The sequence below is a fragment of the Periplaneta americana genome, chromosome 2 (assembly GCF_040183065.1).
Source record: "Periplaneta americana isolate PAMFEO1 chromosome 2, P.americana_PAMFEO1_priV1, whole genome shotgun sequence".
NCBI lineage: Eukaryota > Metazoa > Arthropoda > Insecta > Blattodea > Blattidae > Periplaneta > Periplaneta americana.
This window is the reverse complement of record NC_091118.1, coordinates 29,432,221-29,459,410: the sequence shown is the minus strand read 5'-3', so window position 1 is coordinate 29,459,410 and position 27,190 is coordinate 29,432,221. Positions and strand designations below refer to the sequence as shown.

The 27,190-nt window shown below is 33.1% G+C and overlaps 1 protein-coding gene across 2 annotated transcripts in view; it reads right to left on the bottom strand.

Annotated features, from left to right (window-relative positions):
- Positions 1–24,848, bottom strand: part of LOC138691587 (golgin subfamily A member 6-like protein 7) — a 39,401-nt gene extending 14,553 nt beyond the window's left edge. The window contains exons 1-2 of one of the 2 annotated variants that reach the window (XM_069813708.1): positions 24,782–24,848; positions 5,361–5,930 (exon numbers count right to left, since the gene is read on the bottom strand). In XM_069813708.1, coding sequence (XP_069669809.1) covers positions 5,361–5,927 — 567 coding nt within the window. In that variant the 5' untranslated portion in view covers positions 5,928–5,930; positions 24,782–24,848. Of the gene's footprint in view, positions 1–5,360; positions 5,931–9,598; positions 9,814–24,781 lie in introns of those variants that run through there. The other variant, XM_069813697.1, reaches the window with a different exon arrangement.
- Between the last annotated feature and the right edge of the window lie 2,342 nt (positions 24,849–27,190).

Here is a 27,190-nt window from a genome sequence, read left to right as displayed (position 1 = left end):
ACAATTCATGAAGCGAGTAGTAAAATATACAAGTTAAAAGTGAAGCACACAAGTGTTTACAAAGTTCTTAAATGTTTCTGTAACCATTACATCACGCTGTGGCTTTCGGGTGACAACGGCTCAAATCTTTGTCCAGATTGAGTACTTTTATACCATGATATGATTAGTACTGAATTTCAACACTTAGAACGTGGTTAGAAATTAAAATCAATTACTTTTGGCCACCCTTCTCAACTCCTCAGAAGTACGGGAACGCGGACTTAGTCAAACCCATCGTGTGAACGCATTCAGACACGCAGAAATTCTCTTCTGTTAAAGTTGTGAACCAATAAAGAATTAAATGTTCTCCAAACTAAATTTAAGAGTACACGAACATGCCTTAATGTCGACAACACCATTTTATTTACATATCACCCAATTCAATTATGTTAGTTAAAAATTACGTAACTTCGATATCTAGGCCTACGGACTGTTGATTCTGGAGAACAGAACGACGGAGGACAATTCTGAACGTCTAGATTGTTCTCCACCTCATAAGGCGAAGGCGAAGCTTAAAGCTAAGATCCCAAGAAAGTTTAAGTAAAAACAGTCCCTTGTTACTTCTGCTGTCGACGGTGCACCGACCAAACAGACTATATAATTGGGGTTGGTTACCCATACTGTATTTTTAATTGAAAATAGAAAAGCCGACACATCCTGAAATGTACTATCTCAAGAATTTGATCTGCTAATTTTTCATTTATTATTCTACAACATGTTGATTGGCCATATCAGAGTACTTGTATTTCAATGACGTGCACATATCCTAATCGACTTTATTCTATGATTCTATTACTTCCTCATTCAAAAGGCCTATATGAAGAGAAAGGTCTACATGAATTACGAAAGATCTTGGTTTCAGCTGCCCATCATCTCTCGAAGACGAGGGGAATTTAGAGACGTTCAATATTGCATCCAGGAATACACCAAGAGTAGTCAAATGCTCCTTGCAACAAATTTTGCTGAAATTAAAAACATTTTCTGTATCTTCTCCAAAGAGAAATTCCGACTAAAGAGCTTCAATACTGCTTAATTATTATACTTTAAATAGGACTGTGGTTGCCTGCCTGAAACTGACGAAAAAGAAAGAAAAACTCGAGGAATTTAATACTTAATTTTATTATGAATCTGAAATTTAAAAATAAAACTATTCAAAAGAAAAAGTTATTAATTCGCATTTAATTTTGTTCGTCCTATTTAATAAGAAAAAAATCACGAATAATCGTATCTTCAACTAAAAAAATTTGAACGAAATTTTCATAATGGCAGAAGTGCAGCATGCTTTTTAGTTTGTCCATCACCAAGTTTTCTTACACTTACTACACCTCCACATCCTATGGTCAATTTTATCCAACACACGAATAAAAAATACAGAATACCTTCACCAAATTAGATTCTACATGCTACGTACATTTTTCCTACTATTTTACTGCACTTATGCCATTTATACAAACTGGTGGCCGTTTTAACTATTTAAGAACCTCGATGAAATTTCGAATTGCATTGAGAAATTTAAGACCAATCTCGTGAATCAATTCAATTTACTTGCTCTTTACATGCGTCGTATTAACGAACGTTCGTGGCTAAGATATTTACTAGAAATATCTATTATAACATTATGAAATACAAGCCCATAACGTAGAATGTTATTTAATAGTGTATTTAACGTGAATATAAACAATATTAATAATCTTAAAGGTATTATTTGTGGAATATTCTGGGTCGATTTGCTATCAGTTCAAACTTTAAGAAAATATGTCTGCAGAAAATGTTTAACAAAATGGAGTCCACGAGTAAAATATTGGACGTCGACACAACACGATTTTCCAGAATATTCTAGAATCCAGTGGTTCTCTAGAATGAAAGCACTTAGTCTTCTGAAATGAGAAATTACTTTAAGTGAGGACATATTCGAACTAGCTTATTCACAACGCATAGATTTTTAATATTTCCATTCTAAACTGCCGTTACCGAGACTATCACGAATTTCATTTAACTTACTGCAACAGAAAATATCTGACGTGATTCAAAGTTACAGTTATTATTGTCTTCTATTTATTTTCGTTTCTTTAAAATTAGATTTCACTTTGAAATAATACTTCAACTCCACCTGAACGAAACACTGTTACAAGTTGGAAACTCAACAGCCACCTTACCAAACCCAGGACCGTCCGCTCTCCTCTACGACGTACGTTGGACTAAATGGAGTCAACCGTTCGGTAGCACGTAGTAACGGCAAGTCATTCGGTTCAGCCAATGAGATTGCAGACGGAAATTACGTAGCCATCGCTGGTCAGGAAAATTAACATACATTTCTTATAATATAGAGTGATGAATAACTTTAAATGTGTGTATAAATTGTTGAAAATAATTTCTAATGCAAATATTTAACATTTCTGTCCGTTTGCCTTCTAAACCTCACAGACATTCAAATAATCGTAATAAAAAAAATTAAGTCGGAAGTTGATCCAATTCTAATAGCCATACTTATACATTCGATCCTTCCATATAGTACAGAAATTAACTAGCCTCATCGCCTGAACGTACTCAGGGGTGCACAAACTTATTCATCATATAAATATTAGTTTTAGTCCCTACTATTAATTTAAAAATATGAAATTCTGTATCTCCAACGTAATGGTATCAGCGCAACATGAACTTCGCTTTATTACGTTCTTAATTTTAATAAACATTTCTATCATATTTATACATTTTTTTACTGTACACTGGCGTTCAAAGATATCTGACCTACGATTTTGTGATCTCTTTCTAAGGGTACGTACACGTTGGAGCGACGATAAACGATAAAAGAAGCAGCGATGCTATATCAGAGAGAATTGAAGCATGCATTGTTATTGAGGTGTGCATATTGGAGTAACGATAAAAGCGAAGATACACGATAAAAGCAACGAAAAAGCAAAGTTCCATTTTCTTCGCTCTTGTCGTTCATATGATCTCTGATTAAGATAATATTAATCTGTATAATGACGGGTGGTTATCAATATATCCGAATATTAATCGATTTATTATTATTTCGGCATATTAAATTAATTATTGTAGATATTGACAAATTGATCAGTTGTGTATTTATTCGTCATATGTTATGTGATCACAAGAACCAATCACAACACAACGAATTTATACTATCTTTAGGATGAGAAACGGGTTTAATTTTGTACGTATTTAAGTTATGTTAACCTTGAACATAGCAGCTGATATTTCCTACATTATCTTCTTTCATTAAGTGGATGCATAGAATATCTTCTACTGATAAAACAAAATGTTCGCTTCCCGCGTCCTCGTTGCTCCGATATGAACACTTGATTCTTTGATAATACCAAAGCGTCGCTAGACCATTTCTCTTATCGTTTATCGTTGCTCCAACGTGTACGTACGCTAACTCGTTGGTCACCACATTTCGGTAATCGTGGTCGAGCCTGATCGCGATAAGTGCTAATATCGATTAGTACTGTAGTCTGTCACAACTTTTTAACAAGGATCTATACTGTCACCACTTCTCTTCAATATCTTCACATATGACATTCCATGTTTACAACCGTCACACATAGCTATGTATGCTGACGATACAGTTCTCTTTTATTCTCATCATCATCATCATCTGTGGTCATACAGCCCTTTTAGTTTAGCCTTGACCTCCTTAAGAATTGCCGCCCAATCTTCCCTCTCTAGGGCTCTCCGTCTCCTTCTCTTAATTCCTACTTTAACTAGATCATCCTGAACATCATCCAACCATCGTAGTTTTGGTCTTCCTGCTCTTCTTTTACCACTTAGCGTGGCATCTAGTAATCTTTTAGGAATATTATTATTGTCCATTCTGATAATGTGGCCCAGCCACTCCAGCCGTCTAATTTTTATATCAGTGACAATACTTGAATCTTTATATAGTTTTTGTAGTTCAGAATTGGTCCTAATTCTCCACTCTCCCTTATCATAAATAGGGCCATAAATTTTTCTTAAAATTTTCCTTTCCCACGTATTTAAGATGGTTATTGCTCGTTCAGGTAGAGTCCAGGTTTCGCTTCCAAAAGTCATAGTAACCTAAATACTGCAATCAGCACTCCTCAGACATCCTTACAGGAGCTGTCTAAATGATTCTCTGACGGGAGATTACTACTCAACATTACCAAGACAGAAGCTAAAATCTTCTCTTTAAGGCCTATTCATAATCCACCTCCTTTGGTTCTTCTAAATGAACAAGTTACATGGCTCTCTAGTCAAGAAGCTGTCAAATATTTGGGAATATTATTAGACACGAAACTCACATGGAATGCCCATATAACTCGCATTGTCACACTAACCTCTTCTAGAATTCGAAAATTATACCCTTTGGATAATAGACGTTCACAAATTGGATTGGACTGTTCAATGCTACTCTACACCTCGCTTGTACGACCTCTTTTAACTTATGCAGCGCCAGTGTGGGGGACTGCAAATAAGACATACATGCATCGCCTACAAGTTCTCCAGAACAAGTTCCTGCGTACTGCAACAAATGCCCCCTGGTTTGTAAGAAATCAACAACTGCATCAAGAATTGGGAATTCTTCCACTAGAACAGTACATCCATTCAATGTCAAAATCTTTCTTCAACAAACTTCCTGGTGTTCCTGAAGCTGTGACATATAACATTGGAGCAAGATCTTGTCAGCCATCTCGACTTAAAAGGAAACTCCCTCAAGACATCCTTCTTAGTGATACTGACGACTCTTCATAATTTAACACAGAAAATCATCATATTTTTGTTCACATAATTCACAAAAATGTTCAATTAATTAATTTAAGTTAATTAGAGGAGCCTTTAGAGCCAACCTCAGCATGATATTCTGCATGTGATATTCCATAATTTAACAGTGGTCTGTATAGCAAGTTTGCTGGTCGACCAATATTAAACATAAAAAAAACAGGATCCATTCTGTGAAGTAACAAAGTTGTTAAATATTTTGGTTACAACACCAATGACCACTGCTGAGCCAGAAAGATGTTTTTCTTTCTTTAAACGTATAAAAACGTTTTTAAGGAACACTATGTCCCAGGATCGTCTCACTGCTCTTGCAATTCTGTCAATAGAAAAGAGTATGATGTCCAAGATGGAGGGGTTTAACACCAGGGTAATTGACAAGTTCTGTAGTAGAAAGGAACGTCGTATGGATTTCATATTTCGTCACTAGGCGAGTCTCAAATTAAGATAAATACATATAAGTGTATATAGTAGGCAGGTATAGAGATTGTAGCACACTCATTATTTTGACCACCAGCCGCTACTGCATAGTTCTACCACGCAGTGGCGGCTGGTGAGCTTACCCATGTTTCCTTGTGCAGATGCTTGTCCTCGCACTGCTCGGCACACCGCCTCTCCGCGTCCCGCTGCTGCTCTTGCTGCATGTACAGCTCACTCTTCAGCTTCGCCAGCTCCTCACGCTCCTCGCGAAGCTCCTCCTCCAGCCTGAGGCACCTCTCTTGTCCGATATTCCAGTCTCGCTCCAGTTTGAGGCGCAGCTCCCGCTCCTTGATGAGCTCCACTTCCAGTTTGAGCCTCAGCTCTTGCTCGCTGTCCCTCTCTTGCTTCAGCCTCAGCTGCACTTCCTTCTCCTCCCTCAGCTCCTCTTGGAATTTGAGTCGCAGCGAGTGCTCTTTGTTTCTGTCGTCCTCCAACTTCGTCCACAATTCTTGATCCTTATTTTCTTTTTCACTTAATTTGAAGTTGTCCCCCTGCTCCTCGTAAATTTCTATTTCTACGTCTTTCTCCGGTGAGTCGTCATCTTCATACTTTTGTTTAATGCGTTTCATTTCGCTCATCAAGAAACGAACCTGCTCTTCTAATTTCTGTACCCTCTGTCTGAGATGCTGCTTGGTAGTCGTGTGAGCCATTCTCTGCAGAGAAAATATACAGAAAATTAGAAAATTAAAGGGGAGAGTCGGGTGAAATTTTGGTAATTTTTAGTATTTTAAAATGAATCAGCATTCTTTTATTTACTAGCAGAGAAAATATATAGCAAGTTAGAAAATTAAGGGGGAAAGTCTGGTGAAATTTTGGTAATTTTTAGTATTTTAAAATGAATCAGCATTCTTTTATTTACTAGCAGAGAAAATATATAGCAAGTTAGAAAATTAAGGGGGAGAGTCTGGTGAAATTTTTCGTAATTTTTAGTATTTTAAAATGAATCAGCATTCTTTTATTTACTAGCAGAGAAAATATATAGCAAGTTAGAAAATTAAGGGGGAGAGTCTGGTGAAATTTTTCGTAATTTTTAGTATTTTAAAATGAATCAGCATGCTTTTATTTACTAGCAGAGAAAATATATAGCAAGTTAGAAAATTAAGGGGGAGAGTCTGGTGAAATTTTGGTAATTTTTAGTATTTTAAAATGAATCAGCATTCTTTTATTTACTAGCAGAGAAAATATATAGCAAGTTAGAAAATTAAGGGGGAAAGTCTGGTGAAATTTTGGTAATTTTTAGTATTTTAAAATGAATCAGCATTCTTTTATTTACTAGCAGAGAAAATATATAGCAAGTTAGAAAATTAAGGGGGAGAGTCTGGTGAAATTTTTCGTAATTTTTAGTATTTTAAAATGAATCAGCATGCTTTTATTTACTAGCAGAGAAAATATATAGCAAGTTAGAAAATTAAGGGGGAGAGTCTGGTGAAATTTTGGTAATTTTTAGTATTTTAAAATGAATCAGCATTCTTTTATTTACTAGCAGAGAAAATATATAGCAAGTTAGAAAATTAAGGGGGAAAGTCTGGTGAAATTTTGGTAATTTTTAGTATTTTAAAATGAATCAGCATTCTTTTATTTACTAGCAGAGAAAATATATAGCAAGTTAGAAAATTAAGGGGGAGAGTCTGGTGAAATTTTTCGTAATTTTTAGTATTTTAAAATGAATCAGCATTCTTTTATTTACTAGCAGAGAAAATATATAGCAAGTTAGAAAAGTAAGGGGGAGAGTCTGGTGAAATTTTGGTAATTTTTAGTATTTTAAAATGAATCAGCATTCTTTTATTTACTAGCAGAGAAAATATATAGCAAGTTAGAAAATTAAGGGGGAGAGTCTGGTGAAATTTGTCGTAATTTTTAGTATTTTAAAATGAATCAGCATTCTTTTATTTACTAGCAGAGAAAATATATAGCAAGTTAGAAAATTAAGGGGGAGAGTCTGGTGAAATTTTGGTAATTTTTAGTATTTTAAAATGAATCAGCATTCTTTTATTTACTAGCAGAGAAAATATATAGCAAGTTAGAAAATTAAGGGGGAGAGTCTGGTGAAATTTTGGTAATTTTTAGTATTTTTAAAATGAATCAGCACGGACGATATGTTTTTTCCTAAAATAGTTTTAGTAGGTTATTTTACGACGCTTTATCAACTTCTTAGGTTATTTAGCGTCTGAATGAGATGAAGGTGATAATGCCGGTGAAATGAATGCGGGGTCCAGCACCGAAAGTTACCCAGCATTTGCTCATATTGGGTTGAGAGAAAACTCAACCAGGTAACTTGTCCCTACCCGGAATCGAACCCGGGCTACTTGATTTCGCGCTAACCGTTACTCTACGAGTGTGGACCTAAAATAGTTACTTCACACAATTAAGCCTACACGCAAGCAAAAACACATTTTTACCTAATTTTGAAGAAGAAAAGAAATGCTATGATAGATGTTTTTCGTTTGTTATCTCACCTAAAATTTATTGCATTAAACAATCTTCCAGCTGTTTAATTTTATAATAATAATAATAATAATAATAATAATAATAATAATAATATCATCATCATAATGCTAATAATAACAATAATAATAATTTTTATTTATTTATTTATTTATTTATATTTAATGTGCTGTACAACAGCCAGTGGCCAATTACAGTTCAGCACAAAGACAATATAACAAAACTATTAGCAATGATATAATAGTACATTATGGAACGAGCCTATAATGATAGTAATTAAGAAGCGAGTATGGATGTTTATGATTTTCATACGAGCTTCTTAATTACCATCATAGGCGAGTTTCATACGACTTTTTATGCTCGACCATATTTCTAACTTGAAATTATTCAGATGTAACTTATACATTTTATTCGTATCTGACAAGATCGGAAGTGACTTTGTTCTAGGTCGTGAATTGTGAGATGTGCGCGAAAGTATTGATTTTTTCCGAGGAACAATAATGTCATTGACCTTGTGTAACCCCTTTAAACTTGGTATAACCTTGATTATTGCATTTGACATTGAAAAACGAGATGACAAATTGAATTTATTTGAATATTATTTACAATTAACGCTAATCATTATAGTAACAGAACATAACCTTCTGCGACAGTATTGGATTTCCAGCCTCCGTGACTTTTCGCTAATTCTCTTTCGATTGCATATCCGAGAATAATCGATACTTGCGGTTTTATAACGGTACAAACCTGACTTGTTATTGGCTGAACACCTGTAAGCTGAGTTGTCATTGGCTGAAAACACCTGTACTTTAATGAGTAGGTGTACTTTAATGACATGCATTAAAGGACTGCTACCAGGTGTATAATTACTACATTTCGGCATGGTCGAGCATAAATTAAAATAAAGTACAATGGAATAATTATTATTAAAATAATGCCAATTAAATAAAATGATAATTGCAAATGAAAGAATGTAATCTTACAAATGAAGAATGGAATCATATAAATGAAGAATGGAATCATATAAATAGTATTACAAATATATACAAGATGACGAGAATATTATAATACGTATCTAAACAAAAGGCATAAATTAATAACAACTGACATAAAACTCAAAAAGTTATACATTAAATGGATCAAAGTTCAATCCATGCAAATTAGCATATTTTATACATCTGCAGACCGGAGAGAGAGAGATTTTGAATTTCTATTACAAAAAAATTATGAAATCTTAAACCCTTAGCAGGAATACGAAGACTGATATTGCTCATGAATGATTCGCAATCAACATCACCCTTAATAACTTTACAAAAAAAAAATAGTAATAATCAAGATCTTGACGTCTGGTAAATAAACTACAGCAATTAAAATATTTGCAGTTAATCTCATATTTATAATCGGAATTAGGTATAAATCTATAAGAACACAAGGAAATAAATTTTCTTTGAATATTCTCCAATTTAGCCGAGTCAGTGGAAGTAATGAAGTTCCACACAACAGATGCATATTCAAGCTTGGATCTAACCAACGTATAGTATAAAATTAATAGACTCATAGGAGTAGAAAAGTAATAATAATAATAATAATAATAATAATAATAATAATAATAATAATACAAGATACTGAGAACTGAGAAGTATCGGTATAGAGATATACTGTAACTTAAATGTAATGGATAGGCCTACGTATTCAATTTCACAACTACAGTAGATTTTGTTTTCTACTACCTAACCTTATTTCGAGAAGATTATGCAACCCTTCTAGCTATTACACACTCATTGTATAATAATTTTATACAACAGTCCACGTGATATTGGCAATTAATTTTTAAAAATTTCACAGATTAGAAGTACAATATAAATAACTTGTTTACCTTCATAGAAGAGATATCGTTAATTCACGAAGCAGGGAATATCTTTAAGCTGTGTATTGACTTTAGGTGATGCATTCACACAATCAAGACTAAAAAAAAGCTCAGAAAAATATTAATAACGTTATTGGTATATTTCGTTTGTTTCAATTTTTACTTCAGTGCTTTTGTTTATGCAAATGACAGATCGATCTGAATTCCCGCGTGCTCTCTGCCCTCTTCTGTCGACAAATCCAGCTGTTATCGATTGAAGTCCACGGTCATCCGAGTTTTATGTCTCGTATATCGGCAGAGCGCTTGCTTTTGGTGTTGAACAGCTCTTGTTTGGTTCCTGATCACGGCCACAGGCAACTGAAACCTTCACTTCCGTATACAATACTTTCCCGCTTTTATTTATTTGCAAGCCATACCCATGCGCTTCGCTGCACTTGTTACAAATAAATATTATTGACTTAAATCTATTATATTTTCAAATACAACTTTGTTTGTTATTATTAACGTATTACTTAGCGAAAAATTATCTTATTATAACTTTTAAATAGTTCGCTCGTGAATTATTTTCGTAATTGAATCGGTATATTTTAAAAATTCATTTTCATTCATTCATTTATTAGGGTAGGTACACGTTGGAACAACGATAAACGATAAGAGAAATGACCTAGCGACGCTTTGGTATTATCAAAGAATCAAGTGTTCATATCGGAGCAACGAGGACGCGGGAAGCGAACATTTTGATTTATCAGTAGAAGATATTCTATGCATCCACTTAATGAGAGAAGATATATAGAAAGTATCAGCTGCCAAGTTCAAGGTTAATATAACTTAAATACGTACAAAATTGAACCCGTTTCTCATCCCAAAGATAGTATAAATTCGTTGTGTTGTGATTGGTTCTTGTGATCACATAACATGGGACGAATAAATACACAACTGATCAATTTGTCAATATCTACAATAATTAATTTAATAAGCCGAAATAATAATAAATCGGTTAATATTCGGATATATTGGTAACCACCGGTATTTATACAGATTAATATTATCTTAATCAGAGATCATATGAACGACAAGAGCGAAGGAAATGGAACTTTGCTTTTTCGTTGCTTTTATCGTGTATCTTCGCTTTTATCGTTACTCCAATATGCACACCTCAATGACAACGCATGCTTCAATTCTCTCTGATATAGCATCGCTGCTTCTTTTATCATTTATCGTCGCTCCAGCGTGTACGTATCCTTATATTCCATAGATCTTACATGAGCTCTGAAGCTTTAAGAAGTGGAACAAGTCAAAATTTTACAACATTACAATTACAAAGTTTTACAGTTTTACAATTTTCTGCAATTTTTTTTACAATATTTTGGCGAGATGTAGTGAGATGAGGTGAGGTCCGAGGATTCGCCAAAAGATTACCCGGCATTTGCCTTTTGGTTGGGGAAAACCTCGGAAAAACCCAACCAGGTAATCAGATTAAAGGGGTGGAATGAAGTGATGCCGAGAACTCGCCATAGACCATCCGGCTTCAGTCCCACGGCTGGGGAAAAAACCTCGGAAGAAACCATTCAACGAGACCAAAGGGGGATCCAACCCAAGCCTGAACGCAGCTCCGGATCAGCAGCCCAGCGAGTCTGCCGGCTGAGCTACATCGATGGCTCTACTAAAAATATACAATACATAGCCAATCAGATTATTAAATTTACAAACGCAAACGATCATTCATCAGTTGAGCTATATGTATAATACAAAACAATTCAATTTAAGGCATAAACAATTCAATCAGTTGTGATAGGCCTATACAGAAATTGATAATACATATCATGCAAACTACTTCAAATTACAAACACAAACAATTTATCAATAGAGCTATACAGTTTACTATTCAATTTAAAGCATATACAATTCATCGGCCAAAGCTATACAAACATATACAATACAAAGTAAACAGATTAATTCAAGTTACAAGCATACTTTCATTAAGCTATACAAATTTGTACAATTACTATCAAATAGATTAATTCAATTTATAATAATAAACAATTCATCATAAACATAAAATTAAGTTTGTTGCTAATTTCTGTTACATAGGAATATACAGAATGTTAAAAAGTATCCAATATTTTAGGAGGTGAAAACCTCAAAACAAGAAAAATGTCTAATAAACATGGGTCCTACAACACATACTTTCTGAGATCTGAACACTTGTTCATAGGAGGTGCCTATTTATATTTCAATTTGTATAATCATATTTTTGTAAAAGGCAAGGGTCCGGTGCTGCCCGACTCTCCCCTATATTTGTATAGTTTTGGCCGATGAATTGTATATGCTTTAAATTGAATAGTAATCTGTATAGCTCTGTTGATAAATTGTTTGTGTTTGTAATTTGAAGTAGTTTGCATGATATTTATTATCAATTTCTGTGTATCACAACTGGTTGAATTGTTTATGCCTTAAATTTAATTAACTTACTTGTTTTGTATATTAAATAAATAAATAAATAAATAAATAAATAAATAAATAAATAAATAAATAAATAAATAATGAGTCACCACATTTATAAAACAAAATAGTTACACATGAAATACGTTTATTTTAAAGTGAAATGCATAGAAAATGAATTATATTTTTTATCTCTAAAACCCGAACTGATGGAACATTTTGCGTGTTATTTTTAAATTCTGGAGGTCGAAATTAGTAAGAATTTGTTAGTTTTATATCTGGCGCATAATGACTGTTGACCAGTGTTATCAGAGAATCAACCATTATGCAATATATGAGCCGTTCAAAACAGAAGTGGTGTAAGTCAAAAATGGGTAATGAGGGTTAAAGTAAATATTCTGTAAAATACAGCGCAAAGTAGCAATTAATATTCATTTTATTTAAACTATTATCAGTCAGTGGATAGCAAGAAGAATATATTAATTGCTACTTTGCGCTGTATTTTACAGAATTTTACTTTAAATCTCAATACCCAATTTTGACTTACACCACTTTTGCTCTGAACGGCTCATATATTTCCACATCTTATATGTTTTAAATGTAGGATATACTGTCTGTATGACAGCAGAAACAAAAGACGTTAAACGAAAGGGAAGTATTTTTTTTGGAGAGCATTGCAGCTACGTGATCCGGTCAGGCATCAATCACTCATAGTAATTTTAATCACGTGTTTCTATTTACGTTGGTTTTTCTTATGAGTGGAGATATTAGGAATAAATTATTATAATTATTATTATCATTATTTATTTATTTATTATTATATTTATTTATTTACTTATTTATTTATTTTTATATTTATTTATTTTTATGTTTATTTATTTTTATATTCATTTATTTTATACTCATTTATTTTTACATTTATTTATTTATTTATTTAACCTGGTATAGATAAGGCCATCAAGCATTCTCTTCCCCTCTATCAGGGGATTACAACTACAATATTAAGAATACAATTACAATTATAATTACAATTAATATTAAATTTACAAATACAATAAAAATCAAAGTACTAAAAGATTAACTGATTAATATAAGCTAGACAGTTTATTGTAAAAGTTAAGAAGAGAGAAGCATTTCTCTTATTGATTAAGTAAAAATTAAACCTTCTCTACGCAGTAAGAAAATGCTTAATAAGTTTGCTTTTGAACGCTACTAAATTCCGACAGTCTCTGATGTCACTGGGTAGGGTATTCCACAAGCGCGAGAGCGAGATTGTGTATGATGATGAATACGATGATGTCTTATGTGTTGGTATGGCTAGTATGCGGCTATTTTGCGTGCGTGTGAAGAGATTATATGATGACAGGTAACTGAAACGGGAGGCAAAGTAGGTAGGTGTAGAAGTGTGAAGGACTTGGAAAAGGACAACAAGAGAATGAAAATTTCTACGTTCGTTAAGCCGTAGCCAGTTTAGAGTTTGGAAGGATGGGGTAATGTGGTCAGCGCGACGGACATCGTAGACGAAGCGAACACAAGAATTATGAACACGTTGTAATCTCTTTGCGACTGGTTGACATTGAAGTCAATCAGTAGAAAATCACAATAATCAAAGTGGGGCATTATGTGAAAGCAATATTAGTATAAGTTGGCCACCATGTTAGAAGCACTTGTAGAAACGGAAATTATTTTATTGCCCTTTTACGAGTCTATTTGGAGGGGTTGAAACAGGTTCGCGGTATGAATTCGCTTGAATTTGCCTGATTTTAATTTAGATGCGTATTTCTTTCACTGTGAGCTTTAATGACATTACTGTACTTTATATTTTGCAATAGACCATCCAGTCAAAACCGCTTATAGAATCGGAAATTGTTTTATTGCCCATTTCGGTTCCATTTGGAGAGGAGAAACAGGTTCGCCATAGGAAATCGCTTCAGTTTACCATAATATTTCCATGGTAGGCTATGTATTATTTTAAAGTGTGCTTTAATGATAATATTCAAAGTACGAATAGTTTATATGTGCGGATTTGAAGGTGGTAGCATTGCTTCTTGGAATGCAATTAGGCTACACAAAATGTTGCTGCTTTCTGTGTGAATGGGACAGTCACGTTCGAGATAAGCATTATATGACCAACACTACAATCACTAGAGCCAGGGAAGAAAAATATTATACATCAATCCCTTGAACCTCAAAGTAATAGTAATATCCGTTACAAGAGCGGTATGTTGACGTTTTCATGGTCGAGGAAAAGATTGAAAAAGCGAAACGTAGTTGAGCTTTTTTAATTTCCGAGAACATGAAAACAAACATACCGCTCGTGTGTCATACGTATTTTGTGCGAAGATCGTTTATTACATACCTGAAAGACGAATTTCTAATTAGTTGCAATGAAATCTCCATGTTGGTTTCTGTTTAATGACGCCAACTTCGGAACACCAAAATATCTTTCTTCAACATTGTTGCTGTAAAATGTTTTCTGTGTTTACTATACTCCAGCAGGCCGTGATATACGTCTATATTTTTTTTCCCCCAGTCTATAAATGCGAACTTAAAACAAACGGTAAGGTTATGTAATGATTTATTTTCATTTTAATATTTTAACAATATTATTTATATAACATATTGCAGTAATAACATCGACATCTAGAATCTCGTTGATTTTTTCACGGCTTCCTTAATGTTACTTGTATCAGGAATGCAATAAGTTTCGTGGAGTAGTAGACTTTACTTAATTTTTGCAAATATTCAAAAACAATAATTAACATTGCAATTTAGGTGAAATTGCAGTGGTAAGTTTCCAATTTATAATTATTACTATGTTAAACGTCTCTAAAAATAATATGTTAAAAGCCTAAAGCAGTAAAATGAATGTCGCGCTTAAGCGGTAAGAAGAGGGAAGTTGTTATGTGTATTACGTTGGGAATACTGAATGTGGTATTTCACACTTACCGCGTATTGGTTCTGTGCGGAAAACAAGCAAATACGCACGATCTCGCACAAAGTAATTCTACCCTGTTTGCACATTAAGCTAGGGTTAATGAAGAATTTTGTTAAAGGGATTAATAATGAAACTGAGGTATTTTAACGTATCCAGGAAAATTTTTCTGCTATTAGTGACTCAAAAACAAAAGAGAGTTTTCAATGGACCACAAATTAGAGAAATAATGAAGGACAATCACTTCGAATCTTTGTTGGAAGAAAAAGAGAGAGCCGCTTGGATTGCATTCAAGGAGGTTGTATTAAATTTTCTGGGTAATCGTGGAAGTGAGAATTATGAAGAACTATTGTTGGCGTATGAAACTATGGGTTGTAACATGTCCCTGAAAATTCACTTCTTTCACTCCCATCTTGACTTTTTTCCCCGAGAATTGTGGCAATTTCAGTGATAAGCATGGTAAGTGCTTTCATCAAGAAATTTCAACTACGGAACAAAGACGTCAAGGACAGTGGAGTACCAATATGCTAGCAGACTATTTTTGGACTTTAGCTCGTGATGTACCTGATGCCCAGCATAAAAGAAAATGTAGAAAAAGAAAGCTGTACTCTTCTTAACAGTGAATATTTAACCTTATTGTCATTGTGTAAAGCAGTATTTTGAATAGATATAAATTCGAAAATTTCTCAAAAACCGTAACAAACAACTGTTTTTAATTGTCATATTCGTATTCAGGAGATTCAAATTATGTAGAAAACATGTAGCACATGCCCAGCGCAAAAAAAAAAAAGTTAAAATTTGTTACGCAGTGTAATATAACATAAACAATAATACAGATCCTCAGCATTTACATCTTTCTGCATCTATAACTTTGATCTTTATTGTGCCACATGTATTTGTAAAGTACCCTAGCTAGAAAATGTATTGTCACAGACTTCCTCTGCAGCTGTTTACATATAAATATTTTTTTATAAAAATATCTGTTTATTCTTCAGGTTTTCTTCGTTCTTCGAAAGAAAGACTCTCAAATATCTTTCCTGCACTTATACCATCGCACACTAACACTGATTTACTCATGGGTCCATATGAATTACATACCGGGTAAGTTTATTATATTATGTTATATTATATTATATTATATTATATTATATTATATTATATTATATTATATTATATTATATTATATTATATTATATTATATTATATTATATTATATTATATTTTTTTATCTTCAGTGAATATGGTATATTATAACATTTGTCGGAATACATTGTTGTCTTCAATATGATTTTAGATTTTTTTAACAATATTATGTAAAAACACATGTCAAACTGTCTTACACAAAATAAAATTTAATACAATTTTGAAATTTAAATTAAACAATTATATTATATTATATTATATTTTTTATCTTCAGTGAATATGGTTTATTATAACATTTGTCGGAATACATTGTTGTCTTCAATATGATTTTAGATTTTTTTAACAATATTATCTAAAAAAAACATGTCAAACTGTCTTACACAAAATAAAATTTAATACAATTTTGAAATTTAAATTAAACAATTATATTATATTATATTATATTTTTTATCTTCAGTGAATATGGTTTATTATAACATTTGTCGGAATACATTGTTGTCTTCAATATGATTTTAGATTTTTTTAACAATATTATCTAAAAAACATGTCAAACTGTCGTACACAAAATAAAATTTAATACAATTTTGAAATTTAAATTAAACAATTATATTATATTACATTATATTATATTATATTATATTATATTATATTATATTATTATATTATATTACTAGCCATACCGTACCCGTGCGCTCCGCTGCACCTGTTAGAAATAAATATAAAGTAATTACATAATTAAAATAGGACGTTTGATCCAGGGAACAACTTTTACAACAGCGCAAGATAATCTGCTTCGCTCATTACCCAATTTTTTTTTGCATTGCATTTATTGCATATATATTTTATGTATTTTAACACGATTCAATTGAGCATAGTTAAAATTTGAATTATAAAATAATGGATTGCTATGCTAACGTACTATTACTGCATACTAAATCAATACACTCTCGTTGTTCGTTAATTCTCTGAGATTAAAATAAGTGTACATAAATATTATTTTAAGAAATACAGAAAACGAATGTACAAAATAGCCGATCAAATTTTCTGTGCAAAAGAAGCTATTTTAATCTTACCTGTCCTCGATTTACTCAGACGTTATTGTAATAACGTTATAGCATTATGTCCATCTAGAGAAACTACACTTTCCAATGGTGAAATAATAATTAATTATACAAATCGGTTAATTTAGCTTCTGATATTACTTCATACAAATACAGAAACATTCTCTGTAGGCTATGTTTAATAGCTTTCGATTGTTGATGTTCAAGGCCCCTGTTTCGATTGTTGTTGTCCAAGGCCCATTATAGACGAAGCCATTTGTTCTTAATTCATTGCACCGTCTTAGATGGCGTTATTTTAATTTTAAAACTCACTTATTTCATTAAATATCAGTCCTATCAAAATTTTGTAAAGAATAAAACTTATCGGAAATCATTTTTAAAGAAACTTTTGTTATGTAATATTTTTCACAAAAATCAATAATAAGCGAGATATTTCGATTTATTTAATTCAGGCCCCCTTATAACCCTCCTTTTAAATAAAGTATTTTAAATGCCATATAGCCTAAAATCTAAGTTACAACGAACTTAATTTATATTCCACTTTTCATATAAATCGGTTCAGCCATTATCGCGTGAAAAGGTAACAAACATACAGACAGACATACAAACAAAAATTTCAAAAATGCTATTTTCGGTTTCAGGGTGGTTAATTATGTATGTTAGGACCAATTATTATTTGAAAATCGAAAATTACCCGAAAAATTTCGGCTACAGAATTATTATTAGTATAGATATTATATTATATTATATTTCAGGCGCACAGGGTGTTATTGTCGCATATCTCAATTCAGTCGCACATGTGTTTATGCACACATACTACATGTTGTCTGCGATGGGACCCAGGTTACGTAAATATCTTTGGTGGAAAAAGTACATCACTTGGATACAACTGGTAAGACAATTGCTAATGCTAGAGATAATCCTAGGAGTGAAAGTTCATCTCACACACCTATAAGCACTTACATTCTTAATATTTAATTTATGCTTTAAGGCTAGATCCTGCCTGTTGGCATATCTTCTGAAGAATGCATGGTATTTATTCGTATGCTACTTTGATCTTTCTTGCTTCTCGATTTATATGCTGAAACTTACTTTGATATGCTTATACTCATCACTATTTCGAAATGAGATTATCATTTGTCTCTCCGGTTTGTATTCACGATGAATTTTTCTCATATTTGGTATAATTGAAGACCTTCCCAGAAAAAGGATCTGGCAACAAATTAATGAATGTGTGACTTCGGAAGAAAATGTAATTTTGAAGCATTCATTTATAACAATAAATTATCGCATCCAATAGCTGAAAAAACTTGTATCCTCGGTTAATCTAATGGTTCTGCTGGTAAATGTAGGCCCAACGAAATACGTCAGAAATTATATTCCTTTCTCCTGGAACGTGTGTTATAGATTTGTTGGTTACATTCTCATTTCGGGTAGGTCTTCAGTTATACGAGTCAGTTGAACCGGAAAAGGAAGTCGTAAAATATCTATATTTATCATTTGAACTGGTAATGGAAATTACGGGAGAACGGCTGAACGGATTTTAATGAATGGCCCGTCATTTTGAAGCTTGGCATCCAAGGATTTTCAGAAAAATAGTAACTTTCAATGAAGCGTTATTTTCCTACATAATTTTCCTATTTTCCAAAATCCATCTTTCGTCAGTTTTGAAAACTGATTGCATTTCAACAGTCGGCCGTGATTTCAGAGTAAAACAAAACACACACTACAATAAACAATAGGCTATTACACGAAAGCCATGACCTGCAGGATTGCCGACATATTTAGAGTTCAAATTCAATTGGTTATTAAAAACTTCAAGACTTGCTAAAATAATTTACAGGTCTGATTTTGCGGTTGTAATTTTCTGAGTACAGCTGTATTTTGGATATTAAAATCTACAAAACTTGAGTTAGTTTGATAACATTATTACCATTAGAAATGAAATATTATTATAGTTAATGCCATGATGTGACTATTTTTAATTAGAGTAAGGGAGGGGATTGTCGGATAGGTCTGGTAATGTCGGATAATCTCGGATAACATATTTCTTTTCCATCGAATGGTGCAATCTGATGTGAAAATAATGCATTACGTTCTCTACAAGTAGACGAACATCTGCATGAATAGCCATTACTGTTGAGTGCTTCACTGTTTGTGAATAGCGTGTTTTCAACGTGACTGCAAAAAAAAAAAAAAAAAAAAAAACTTTTTGAGGGTAAGTAATGTGATTTATTCGTTACAAGTTATTCTTATATTTACACAACATGGTATGCACTGTTTGATATACCATAGATAAGGCTTCTTAATTCTCTAATTGCAGAAATGCTATCGACAACATGTTTCATGCAGCTGGCTTGTTTTACTGTTTGTGAAGAGTCGGCCAATGTCGGATACTAGCTGAGGGCAATGTCGGATAGTAGCCGAGGGCAATGTCGGATAGTATACGACATTAACGGCTGTCTTTCAATGCTGCTCGCTACATAAAAGCTGCCTTAAACCCATTTATATGTTTTCTATAACAAATCACTACATTTTTACTCATGGGTATTTTTAATTAATGTAAGTAATTAATTTTCTAATTAATCGAATATTATGAAGTAACGAATTGTTTCTTCTTGTGAAATTTTTAGATGCCTAAAGTAAAAGAAAAAAGAGATTCAGTCTAAAAAAATGGAAGTCTGAAGGTATGGTAAATGCCATTGTCGCAGTACGGGAGAAAATAATGGGCTATCTTGCTGCTTCCAAAAGATTCAATGTACCTCGATCAACATTATTTGATTATGTACGGTCCAACTCTGAGCCCACCAAAGCCGTTAAATCGAAACTTGGACGAAAACCAATACTTCCAGCTTCACTTGAAGAGAAGCTAGTTGACTATGTGTTAACGATGGAGAGAAAATATTTTGGATGAACCAGAAATGATGTTAAAAGGCTTGCAGATCAGTTGGCTAAACAGAACACTATTGTAATAGTTTCTGATATGCAATATATTATTTTAAATGCATTATCATACCTCCTACATAATAATGTCTAATATATCCGACATTAGCTTCCCATTCTGTCAGTGATGATATTATTTCTGTTTTCTCTTTGCAAGTTATACAGGAAATACATATTATGTAAATTACCTAATACTTATGTACAATCTGCAGGAACCCCAAGAGCTTATTATAATACTAAGTAATTCCAGTTCTAACTTTTTTCAATTATCTTTATTTTGAAACATCAAAATGGTATCCGACAATACCCTCCCTTACTCTAATTATACATATTAATGCTATATTGATGATACGAAAGTGAAACTTTTTGGGTTATATAAGTAGATGTAGAGAATATCTTAAATTAGATCATTTCCATAATTTACTGAGTGGCGGCTATTTTACAAATGAACTTACAAAACTTAGATAAGAGAATAATATTGTTAGTAAAAATCAAATATTTTCATAGTTATTAATCAAGTGGGGTTGGTTCTTTTTCATAAAATTATTGGCGGTGTGGTGTAGATATTTATTTGCGTCATCTCTTCAGTATTGGCTCGAGACAGCGCAAAAATTACAGTTCCTAAGGAAAGACCAAACGGTATTACTTACTGGTAAAATAAGAGGCCTACAAAATTTTGCTGTCTCCCTATCATTTCAGCAAGATCTCTTAGCAGGATAAAATGATTTTAGCCTCTACATTTCAAGCTCTACATGCAGCAGCTATACCAAGATGCTATGTCTATTGTTCGAGAACATAGCAAACCTGACTTTTTTTAACTTTCACCTACACTCCACATTGACCTGAAATAGTTATTCTTTACTCCCACATGAAAAAACCCACTGATCGTACTGACATTGTTATTTGCGTCTTCGCGTTGAAATTCAAAAACTGAAGGTAGATAAGTCCAAGAAAAAGTATTTGGCATAAAAAACAGAGGTAGTATGTTTTACTATTATGGAAGCAAATAACTTTCAAAATGTCTGCTATTCTTCGCTGAAAATAAATCTGAAAAATTTTTATTTGAACGTCTAATGAACTTAGTTTGCAGCATTTGCTTCACAAGCCACTAGTAATAATTTAAAATAAAATGTAACAGAGGGTTATTCGAATCCCTATATCGATGGTGTTGAATAGCAACCTCATATGTAAAAAAAAAATTAATAACTAATGAGATTTCACTTTATCCGTATTAAAAAAGTCTTTCCGAATCTTCTACAAACACATCTTATATGCAGGCATGGATACAAACTTCACAAGAAGATATTTAAAATAATATCCTCTTATGTCAATATATTAAAATATTTTTTTCTCGCTCTTTTGTGAAATTGAATGTTTTGATATTCGAGGTTGCTGTTCAACACAATCGATATGCATTTCGATGAAACATTTATGCTGTTCGTGATTGTTATTAGTTTAGGATCGGAAGAATGTTTGAGATTTGAAATAATATTGCAATATTTCTTTTAATTTCCATCATTATTCTCCCCGAATTTAAAACAAGACGCAGCCTTCCCGTTAACTATTTCATCATTCCACGAAGCCTAGCGTCGAGACAACAATGCAAATGATAGTAGAAACGATTCACACATCGATATGACGCCTCTTTTAAGCACAATTGTATTGCACATCATTGTATAATAAAGTTTTTCTTAAATTTAAAAAATATATAACGCCAATGACTTGTTTGAAATGGTAATGAATAGTAAGTTAATATGGAGAATTGGATTTATTTCAAAATGAATAGAAAATACAAAATACTGACAGGAGATTTGAGGAAATCCCAACGATTGTGTGTAACGTCTATACAGAAATTAGGTTACGTACGTGAACGGAATGAAACAAGTTATACAAACAATCTTACAATAATTATTATTACAATTATTATTATTATTATTATTATTATTATTATTATTATTAATTAATTTATTTATTTATATTTGTTGCTGAACCAGAGGCCAATTATAGTTCAGCACAATACACAAACAGAAGTTACAAAGGTGCAAGAATAAATAAAATTGCTGTATATCTTAAATCAAGACAAGACAAACATACATAAATAATAAACGAAACTATACTTTAAAAGGATCTAAATTGTTTCCATGCAAATTGGTATATTTTATGCATGTACAAATTGGAGAAAGAGATTTTGAATTTCTGTTGTAAATTTTTTTTTTTTGAAATCTTAAATCCTTTGTAGGAATGCGAAGGCTGATATTGTTTATGACAAACTCACAATCAATATCACCCCTGATAACTTTGCAAAAAAATTGATAATCCACTTTCACTAGATGGAAACCGACACGATTGGCAGAGCCGGCAATACATGAAAACGAAATGATACTGAATGTGAGGAATGTTACTACAGGTGTGTAGTATTATGTGACAGGTTAGGTTAGGTTTGATTAAGTGTGTATTATGTGACAGGTTAGGTTAGGTTTGATTAGGTGTGCAATATTATGAGAAAGGTTAGGTTAGGTTTGATTAAGTGTGTATATTATTACTATGTTGGCGACACTGAAAGCCACTGTTACATTCAGCGGCGGTTCCTCTATATGAGCACAGGAGCACGTGAACACCTTAAAAACCAACAATAATCGTACGTATTACTGTATTAATATTATTACACCTATTACTTTCCAATGTGTAATGACGTTCCTACATATTTCGTCTCGAGAGAACGTCCCGTTCGTGTGTCTTTAAATCTCCATTGGACAGATTGACAGCAGCTCGCACAATTTTTCTCTAGCAGGGTGGAATAGCCTGAGGCGAGAATATTTTCTGGTTTGTTACAATGGTTGCAATAGCTCTGCTCGCACAGGTCTTAACGTGCTAGTGACAGAGAAACAGAGATGCTCCATCTCTCTTGGGTCTGGCATCCTGTTCCTTTCTCCCTCTTTCCTCGTTTTCTCTCTTTACTCTTTCTTTTCTAAATACCGTAACACACGGGGGCTGATTCTGTTGTCTTTTGTTCAGCAAAGTAAGGAAAATACAAGCTGCAATGGTGCGTATTGAAAGTTGAAAGAGTAGTAGTACTTGAAGGTGGAGACGGACGTGTGTGAAATTGTGAGTGTGTTAAATTAAAAGAGGATTAAAACATTCCTCCGTAATACAATGACAGAAGACTGATTAAGTACATTGGCTATGTTGGGAAAAAAATTGTTAATAACATTAGAGTTATTGATAAGTTTGCATCTCTCAAAACTAGGCGCATGGAGTTTCTCTACAAATAAATCTAGATCTTCAAAAACAGCAGTGAAGGTGAGTCCTATGAATTAATTTTACTCTACTCTTGTTTAACGGTTTTAATTTTGGTTTATATGCGTAGATTTGGTACATGCATATTAGACCTCGTTTATCTCTGACGTGTGACTCAGCTATACGAGAATATATCAGTGTGTTCATTACCAATATATTTTTTTTTGTGAACACCCATCCAAGAAAGGCACGAGCCGCCACTGGTTACATTAAAGAAATATGGCGGTATTCTTCGTTCACGCACTACGATTTTCGTATATAAGTAAGGTACGTATTTAGGGCGGGTTGGGTGGACTTACAAGTTCCCCCAGTGATTACATCAATTATCTACTAATCAGTAGACTACTTTCAATCCAATGCATTTTAAAGGTATTTTTATCAAGTTTCTGTAGTGGTCGGGACATAAGTAACATTCACCATTTATTCATCTGTATGTGCCAAGCTTGTATTAATTTTCTATAGTTACGCATGTATTGTGCACGCGTCTGTCTCACGCGCATGTCGAAGAACACTTGAATAATTTTATTTTTTTAAATATAGCCTATTGTAACCTCCCATGGATTATAATAAACTCTTCCAAGTATGTTATATATTATGCAGATTCCCCTATATACGAGTTTATATCTAGGAATGGACCCGTTTTCGTTGCTTCTTTTATCGGAAATAACGTAAGCATTTCTACACGATCAGTGTAATATCTGTTCCACCAAACTTTAAACGTCAAAATAGATCACATTACTTTTGGAGCATCTCTCATACTTACGGTGAAGTTTTTGTTGGATATTTTTGTGTAGAACTAAAGTTCTAACCTAAGTTTTGTTGCTTACAGATCCAGTTTTGTATGATGCTGTCGTGCATGATAGGAAGTTTGGCGCTTGACTGTGATTAACTAAAAGGATTATCCATCTATTTCATATTCATAAGTGGTGTTTTCTTGTGTCTTTTCACTAACTTTTACCACAAGACATATACTAAGAAAATTAAAAAATAAAAAGGACAGTACAAAGAATGTTTGCATTGCATAGGAGTAAGTGTAAATAAACCTATATGTGGTCTGATATTCATTTCATACAAGAACGTCCCTGATGTAAGGAAAGAAGTGGAGAACTTTCGATTGGTTGAAACATGTACCACTCTGTATTACATGGTCTGTATAAGTTCAACAAGAACTAAATCATGCCATAATTATGCTGTTTATGAAAATTGAAATGTTCCAAAAATTACTTATTTTTGTGTAAATATTTTTATAATAGAATAAGTATATATAAATTTCAATCATAAGACACATCTCTGTGTCTTATTCCATTTTGAATCTTGCGTACACCACTTTTAACACTTGAATATAATTAATTGATGAACTAGTGGACTTACTCGTGTTAAATATGAAATATCTGTCCGGCTTACAGCTGTTTCAGTGCTTCACGCACCATCATCAGAGCCTACTAGATCGCCCTCAGATCATGTCAGAGAAGAGAAAGTACTATTCCGTTGTACAGTAGTGGCAAAAAAACCGGCCCGACCCTTGTAGCTGATACAAAAGAATCCTGTGCTGTGTATTGTGTCAAACTGTGGTAATTTCAATATGGATAGTGAAGCTAGAGGTTTGTACTGCTATTTAATGTAAAAATACACAGTTTTCTTTGCCGAATAGTGGTAGAAATGTAATATTGATACCAGATAAAAATAAAACTGTCAAAGTTTTTTCGTCTGTAAGTTTGAGGCACTGAAGGAAACAAAAGACGGTAAGAATCGAAGAAATGCAATACATTTCATTGTTACAATTAATTATACAAGATGAATGTGTTTTATGACTAGCAACATTTGAATCTGTGACTCTGAAATCAGCTACAAGGGTCGGTCCGGTTTTTTTGCCACTATTGTGCATATTCATTCGTCTTTCATTCATACTATTAGTAAGGTTTGTTGTGGGCAGTGTTCCAACAGCTGTATTTCCACATCCATTGCAAATTGGACGTGGGTTTATATGGATTCTTTAAACAGAATAGTCCTTACTACCACACCTAAAATATTTACTGTTTCTCCTGAAACAACTGTATATAACACACAATGAATATAAGATACTCCCAGGTGCAATGGTTTTGATACTGTTGATAGACTGATAGAGCTGCCTCAAGTGATCAGACCACAATAGTTAGAACTAGCAATGGCTTGGAATCTTATCTTGTTTCATACTTAATCCACGATTAAGTAAATAGCAAATACGAGGCTTGTTAGGTGAATGATTTTGTAATGGTTATATAACTTTCTCTTCTCAATTGAGGCATTGACATGGGAAAGGTCGTAACTGCCAAAAATTCGAATTTTTAGGTTTTTCATTGAGAAGGTAGTAAATGGCCATGCCAATGGCACAGAGAAGGTAGTATGTCCGTATGTAATGAAACGAAGTTGGAAACGTAGTCACTAGATGTTGTAAGTTGTATGTGCACTGCTGTTGGCGCGGAGAAGGTAGGCCTAGTAACTCCTTTTACAACATCAGAGTGTGTCTAGACAAATATGGGCCGATAACTGTGCAGGGCAGAATAAGAATCGGGTGATTCTAATGGTCCTGATTTACATTATTACCAAGAAACATTTTGATTCAGTGGACTTGAAATTCCTGGTTTCAGAACATTCCTACATGCCATGTGATAGGGAATTTGGCATCATAGAGAAAAGAAAAAAAAATGCAAGACCATGGTTCCAGAAGAGGTAAGGCTTAATAATGTAATAATGATGAAGGATGAGGATTTCTTCGACTTTTCTGCATAATGTGACAAGTTTTTGAATACAACTCCTATCAAAATCAGCACCCTCAACTGGATTAGACTCTCAGGAGCTGATTTTCCTCTAATAAAAACAAGACAGTCATTTAATGACTTTGAAATGTGGACAGAGCACAGGATTTTTAAGAAAGGACAGTCATTAACGTCAATCACTAACTTGCAGTGCTTGCAACCAACGCCTTGAAAGAAGACCAGTCGTCCCTGATGCCAAAAAGAGAGACTTGTTATCTATGTTAGACTTCCTCGATGAAAAGTATCATGCATTTTACGAAAAATTTGTGCATAATGTATAAATAACGTTAATTCTCAGTTTGGCGAAGGAGTGATTTCAATGTTGTGTTTTCATAAAATAGGATTTCACAGATAAATCTGTGCCAGACTTTTCAAATTTCATATGTAACACAAACATGGGTGCATGCCTTTCATTTAAAGCAGTTTCTGTAATAATGTAAGTGAGAAAGTGTTCATAAATTTGTTTTTTGCTTCCCCTGAAAAATTTTGTTTTTGGCAGTTACTACCTTTCCCATGTCAGCGCCTCAATTGGTTTCGCTCTCATAGCTTCAGAGTGCCCGGAGGGCTTTGTTTACAAACATTTTCACATTGAATATCCAGAGTATTTTTACTGTCTTTCTACCAAGGATTTAATACAGTTATACTTTTATGTATCCTTTCCATTACTTACTAATATGTGTGTAAAATTTATAAATTCAGAGCAATGTTATTAGTTCTGTGTATCTAAGAAGCAGCCTTTCCAAAAAGAATTAATTTCCTTCTCAGTTTAGTTATCAGATATCACCCTTAAAATCCATTGTACTTGGCAGATTTAGTGCCTACAATCTCTGATATAATAATAACAATGGTAGTCAGATAGCCACTCGAGAATAAACCATCGAGAACAATTCGCTGTTATCGATATGACTTGTAATTCACTGTTTCTATGGTGATCTGTGCAATGCTATTTCTCTCTCAATTTAATTCCACAATTATTACTCCTTTC